The sequence below is a fragment of the Oncorhynchus tshawytscha genome, linkage group LG02 (assembly GCF_018296145.1).
Source record: "Oncorhynchus tshawytscha isolate Ot180627B linkage group LG02, Otsh_v2.0, whole genome shotgun sequence".
Taxonomy (NCBI): domain Eukaryota; kingdom Metazoa; phylum Chordata; class Actinopteri; order Salmoniformes; family Salmonidae; genus Oncorhynchus; species Oncorhynchus tshawytscha.
Window position 1 is genome coordinate 37,128,562 of NC_056430.1, and position 6,929 is coordinate 37,135,490.

The window sequence follows — 6,929 nt, forward strand, 5'->3', positions numbered from 1 at the left end:
GTAGCACAGAACAAAATTCTATAATATTCAGGACGACAATTGGAGCCTTACTTATGTCCGATTCGTTTTTTGTCTGGTTCAAATGGTAGGCTATACCTTCATACCTCCAAAGGACATGAGTGACCAGCTGTTTTTTTCCGTGCAAATGCCAGACTGTTTTCCACAAAGGGTGCAATAAAACACTTCCCCATACACTTCCACTTCCATAGTACAATAAAACCGCTCTCTAGCTCTCCCCAACCCAATTCACGTTTCCTTCACAGAAAGCGCTTCAACAACGTCGGCCTATGTTGTTAACGCGAAGTATAGAGCACGGTGCCTATTTTTCTATTCGAAAGATATAATCTACTCAACCTAATATTGTGTGTATGGTGGTGGTGGGGGGGGTCTCAGTTAATACATGTATAAATTATCTTAAGAGTTGCATGATAAACCTGGTTTACAGAGGTCAAATGTTCCATATTAACTAGTTCTCTATTCAATTCAGAGAAAGGCTCACCGATAACATCCCACTTCTGCGTTCGTCACATGGCCCACATTAAAGTAATAGCCTTTTAAAAGCATTCGGATGTAGAGATCAAAGCATGTTTGGGGAACACCACGTTTGTATCCGACAACTTCTGCCAACCCATGAGCTCATTAGTTCGATTAAACTGAGTGCGGAACTTTTATTTGGAAAGCCGAGAAGGATTGATTAGACTATGTGGATATTAATCGAATTCATCATACCTGTCATAAATGTCCTTATTATCTTTCCCATGTTATTCCAAAAAGAAAAAAAATATGTCATTCAAATCTAACTTTAGGTAGGCTGTATTGTTGATATGGAAGTCTAATAATCTGAGTTTGATATCGATTAAGACGCCACAGACACATTTGTGGCACGTTTACTACGGATATTTTAAAAGCAGGATTTTCGCTATATTTACATTTGTCATCATTTATTTTATATTGTGTTGTCCTGCAATAGGCCTTTACCGTCAAATAGTAATATTTTCCACCTACACACTGGTTTAGCTATTTCATCAACTAAATATCACTGCAGTATAGGCTACAGTAGTTTAATAAACTTTGCTCTCTTGCTGTTTAAGCCTATTGGCCTTGTTTGTAATAGGCCTAACATAATTTTGTGGTTTTGTCCATTATATATTTTTTAAAGGCACCGCTTGACTATCCAGTGTCTTCACTTTAAGTTTATTCTCTTTCCATTCACTAGTGCAGTTCATTTCTTTGTTGGGCTAGGATTTCCCACACGCGGATACACACAGTGCATGCAGTGGTAGAGCGTTATAGGCGGTAGACTGGAAGCTGTCATTTGTCTGGTTTTATGACTTCTGCGGCTTACACAGGCGTTAAAGACATTCTTTCGCTGTAAAACTGCAATAAACCCCCACTCTCCTTGCCCAAAGAATTCGCACTGAACAAAGGGGCAACGCGCCAAAAAAAACGCTTGTCCTAATATAAGACTTTCCTTACCTCTTCGAATAAATGTGTCGAATTTCGTGCACCAGCTCTAATCTAATTATTGTCCATAGTTGCTATAGACTATAGCCTAGCAGGTAACCTCATGTGTTATCAAATGTAGCATAGACCTGTCTTTTTTTGATGGAGAAGCCTCAAAAGATTTTGGCATATCCTTACAAATACAACTCCATTTATTACTCCTGTCGTGGAGGCCTATCGTGACATAAGTAGCAGTGATCCCATTGCATGGGGAACTATTTTGTGTAATTCCAGCTCTAATGATAAATTAGGTGTGTGTGTGTGTGTGTGTGTGTCAAAGCGCACGCTCCTGTGTTCAGTTTTCCTGTCAGACTCTAGGCTTCAAAACAAGCCTGTGTTAGGACTTGTTTTATGTCAAACTGAATTAAGTCAATACTTACTATTTGTATTTTATCTCATAAGATTAGATAACTGTGTTATGGCCATTCCTATTATCGAATACATCAACATTCAGTCCATTCATGTAAGTCTAAAGCCTATAGCAACGTTGCTATTACAAACGATATAATTAAATGTCACCCAAACATGTTTTCTAAACTCTATTTGAACAATTTGATTAAACCCCTTTGTTTATCATAAATCATGCTTTTTAATCAGTTTATAAGCTATGTATCTCACACCGAGGAAAAATATATTAATCGATGAGGGCAATATTGTCAAGACTTTTTCTAACTGAATAATTCGATCACTGTATTGCAGTTGCGGACCCTAATCTTATTTTCTCGACCCGAGAGACTTGAAAACATAACTCTGCGTCGTCTCTAAGGTCCGTCTTTAAAAAAATAACAAGAGAATGAACTCAAGTCAAATAATTGAAACAGAGCATGCTTGTCTAGCGTTAGCATCTATTTCTCTCAATAATTAAATTCTACATTTAGGCTAATTGATTAATGTGATTGTTTATGGCCAATCTGATTCAATTCATCCACTGCATGTTCTTTATACATTTATGAGCATTGGTGTTATTGTTTTTGCTTCAGTATAGTACAGGCTACTGTGCAACAAAGAACATGTGTTGCGGAGGCAGATTGGCAAGTATGTGACTTTGTGCGTGCGCATGCGCGCTCGCGCGCGTGTGTGTGTGTGTATAAACGCTCCCTATTTATGTAGTCCGTCTTTCTGTATGTGCGCACGCATATGACAATGTATTAGCTTGCGATTGCGTTTGTGTGTGTACATGCGCGTATGTGAGAGTAGTTGCAAGCGAGGATTTTTTTAAATGAAGTAACGTTTTTTTTCTCCCTTAGTCCTCTACTCCTTGCTTTTTATTGGAGGAAATTTGGTCAGCTGACATTGTCATCTTGTCCATCCTAGAGTGAGGCTTTAGCAACAACATTCGGCTTTGTACCTTGTGTCTTTATTGGTGTCTAGAAATACATTATAAAGAAATCATTCAGCGTGCCGGTATTAAAAGATAGACTGACAGAGAAAAAAAGAGAGTGACTTAGTGTGAGAGAGGGAGAATAGAGAGAGAGGTGAGATTGTAAGGGAGGGAGGGAAAGAGAAAGAGGGAGCAAGGGAGAGAGGCAAGGTATGAATTCGTATTTCGCAAACCCGTCGCTCTCATGCCATTTAGCTGGTGGTCAAGAGGTTTTACCTAACGTGGCCCTAAACTCAACTACCTATGACGCTGTTCGACACTACTCATCTTACGGAGCCGCTGTGGCCCAAAATCGGATATATTCCTCGCCTTTCTATTCGCCCCAAGACAACGTAGTGTTCGGCTCGAGCAGGGGACCGTACGAGTATGGATCCAACGTGTTTTACCAAGATAAGGACGTGCTGCCCAGCTGTAGGCAGAGCAGTTTGGGACAAGGTGCACAAACCTCACTCCCCCAGGATTACCCGTCTGATCCGGGCAGGAACGGCTCGCAGGAACAGAAGGGGAACATTCAGATCTTCCCGTGGATGCAGCGGATGAACTCTCATAGCGGTGAGTATTACCAACTCATAGAGATAAATTAGACGAGCTGGCCCGTTTTACGACTAGGGAAGCTACGTTTTATCACCCCATAAACCATTATACTACAGCAGCACCCTGTCGCCGGCAATAAAGACCTTTTATCTTCGTAGGAAATCCCTTTTGGACAAATCTCCGTCACAGTCCATCCCTATTTCCCTTAAAACAAAAGAGTTTATAGCATTTAAGTTCATCTTTTTGTGACCCATAGCAGAGTTCACGGAATTTTAAGACGAGTATAATCTCTTCAAATATTACTCAGTAGACTGGGTTCCCCTGATAGCGAAAGTGTGTGTGTGTGTGTTGCGTCAGTATATAGGCTACCACAACTGTTGTTTATTTAGATAATTGCAAAACATAGGCTAGCATGAAAACCGGACACGATCCTAGACTGCGAATGATTATGAATGAAGGCCTATATCGATTATTTCCGTGGGTTTTTGTGATTATGTGTGTTTGGGTAGTGCAGGGTTTCCCAAACTCGGTCCGAGGGACCCCAAGGGGTGCACGTTTTGGTTTTTGCCTACCTTTATACAAATAATCGACTCATCATCAAGCTTTGATCATTTGAATCAGCTGTGTAGTGTTAGGGCAAAATTAAACGTGCACCCCTTGAGGTCCCGAGAACCGAGTTTGGGAAACGCTGGGGTAGTGACATTGCATATAGCTTACTTTAAAATATATTTCCTGATTATGCTAATTTAAATTGTGTTTCCACTCAGGAGTTGGATACGGTTCTGACAGACGAAGAGGCCGACAAATTTACTCCCGGTACCAAACTCTAGAACTCGAAAAGGAATTCCATTTCAACCGCTACTTGACGAGACGCAGACGTATCGAAATCGCCAATGCACTCTGTCTCACCGAACGTCAGATAAAAATCTGGTTCCAGAATCGCCGGATGAAATGGAAAAAGGAAAGCAATCTAACTACGACTCTCACCGAAAGTGGTTCGGCAGGGGTGAGTCAAGACACGGGTAAAGAGGACACAGAAGAGGCGACAGAAGAGAAGAAAGAATGAACGAGTTCCTAACTTACTATATGCATCAATCCGCCGTTCTGTGAGGATAACTTAACTACCTATCAAGTAGCCTACCTATCAACTATTGTTTGGCACAATAAAGAAACTAGTGTATTAAAATATGTGGCTGCGTTAAATGCAATGTGGACGCTACATATCTTCAGACATCAATGTTTGACTTTTTAATTTCTTTCTGTATTGGATATGAACATTTCACCATGACCAAATCATTTAATTCCTTACTTGACATTCCCTTATATACCCAAACTGTGTGTAACGCGAAGACATTCATCATTATATGTTCTTAAATGCTGTTTGACAGCAAAGAAAAAACAGTGGTTCTCAGATGTCTATACACCTATGATGTTGGCAATATGTTTTACAAAAGTAATTGTCATAAGATGTGAAGGAAGGTATAAGCTTTACATCCGCTTGAGTAACCCGTTTTTTTTCGTTTTGTTGTACGAAAAAACTATGCTGAATAATAACGACTCACACTACCTAAATTGTTGATATGTTTGTAAATATATGTATATCTATATTACACGCCTTAGTCCTGTGAGAGCATTCGTCCGCATCCCGCACCTTCTTTGTATTAGCTAGCCTACTTTATTTATGTTTAGATATGTACCAGTAGGCTAGCCTACATTGAGTATGTGGTCAAATCATAACTGACCGATGTGGCTTGAATTGTAGCGTTAGTTGAAAATCCGAAATAAAACAATAACAGTGATGAAGGCTATGAAATTCACTTCAAGTCATATTTAATAAAACTGTTAATAAAAAAAGTTGTCGTCCATGTTTTTGCGCCCATCATACCATGCTGGTCTAGTTCTCAATTATAGCCCTCCATGCAGGTTAAATGTGTACATTATCCTTGTTCACGTTTTTCATTCGTCATATAACAGACCCAAAGCCAGCCACCCTATCTATATAATGGTTCTTCCACGTTATCCGCGAATTCAAAGCTTCGCAACTTAAAGAAAAGAGGAGCACACTAATTTTGTCAAAGCAATGCAGTGAAGTATTTGAATAGTCATTTCAAATAGCTACAGAAATGTTGGAAGATGTGGATGGGGAAAAGCAAATCCCACAATTCGATATAAAACCACCGCTTGAGAGGCCTGTCTAATTGCTATGTCTAAATAGACTTCCATTTCAGCTTACACGGTATGATTTAACGTTTTCATACGTGTTATTAATAAAGCAGGCCTTCTTTTTTTTAGAAAACTTGTCAAGTTATGTGACTCATGTCACACACAAGCCAATTCAAACCAGGAGATGTTGCAGTTGTTTAGATGACATTCTGTTTGCGCTTTACCTTTTCAGATAAACCAATGATGCAACTTGAATAAAGATAATTTAGGATTACTGTTATTATTATCACCAATATTATCAACGTTGGCATTATCATTCTAAGTAGGCTATCAGTCGTTGTAGGCTATACAATTACGCACAATTACTCACGTCGATTTCGAATTCTGGCATACCGGCCTTATCGAGAAAATTGTTCCTGGTCAAGCCATTAAGAAAACAATTCCAGATAGGCCTAAAATACGATATGAAACATATAGTGAACAAATGTGTACTTACAGTATAGCGACCCAAACAAGTAGAATGTTCTCATGCATTGCTATTACGTTGACTGAATATCAGTTGGCCAAAGTAATATGCCATAGCAATTGATTGTTTAGCCCATTAAAATGTGTATTAAATCATTTTATTATTATTACTTGTTTATTGTGAAAAACAATTAAATAAATGCTACTGACAACCCACTTTGCACACACGAGTTGAATCAACGTTATTTCCAAGTTGAACCAACGTGGAATTGACGTTGAATTTATGTCTGTGCCCACTGGGCATTTTGTGTAAAGTTGTGGTCAGACATTATGTAGCACCATTGATGCTGCCTATTCTATTGCCTTTTATAGTTTGGAGACCACCTGCCTGCTCTAGGCTGCACTTTTATGGATGATTTTATACCTATAGGTTGCTGGATCGAATCCCCGAGCTGACAAGGTAAAAATATCTCGTTCTGCCGCCGAGCAAGGCAGTTAACCCATTGTTCCCCGGGCGCCGAAGACGTGGATGTCGATTTAGGTAGCCCCCGCACCTCTCTGATTCAGAGGGGTTGGGTTAAATGCGGAAGACACATTTCATTTGAAGGCATGCAGTTGTACAACTGACTAGGTATCCCCCTTTCTGTTGTACAACTGACTAGTTATCCCCCTTTCTGTTGTACAACTGACTAGTTATCCCCCTTTCCTTATCCCCCTTTACTATCGGTAGTTTTGGTGGTAATCAATTAGTTTGTCTGCAACTGGTTATAACAAACTTTAACATTAGGCCTTCAATGCAGTTCTATCCTATGACAAAAACATGTTATATGCAGATACACACCACACAAATGTTGTGTTGTTGTTGCCAGGTAGATTACTACAT

The 6,929-nt window shown here is 39.6% G+C and overlaps 1 protein-coding gene across 1 annotated transcript; it reads left to right on the top strand.

The window, feature by feature from the left end:
* The first annotated feature begins 1,157 nt into the window (after positions 1-1,157).
* LOC112216712 (homeobox protein Hox-C6) lies at positions 1,158-6,175 on the top strand. The gene is made up of 2 exons (XM_024376731.2): positions 1,158-3,436; positions 4,186-6,175. The coding sequence occupies exons 1-2, from the start codon at positions 3,037-3,039 to the stop codon at positions 4,482-4,484; spliced, it is 699 nt and encodes a 232-aa protein (XP_024232499.1). The 5' UTR covers positions 1,158-3,036; the 3' UTR covers positions 4,485-6,175.
* Positions 6,176-6,929: the final 754 nt, after the last annotated feature.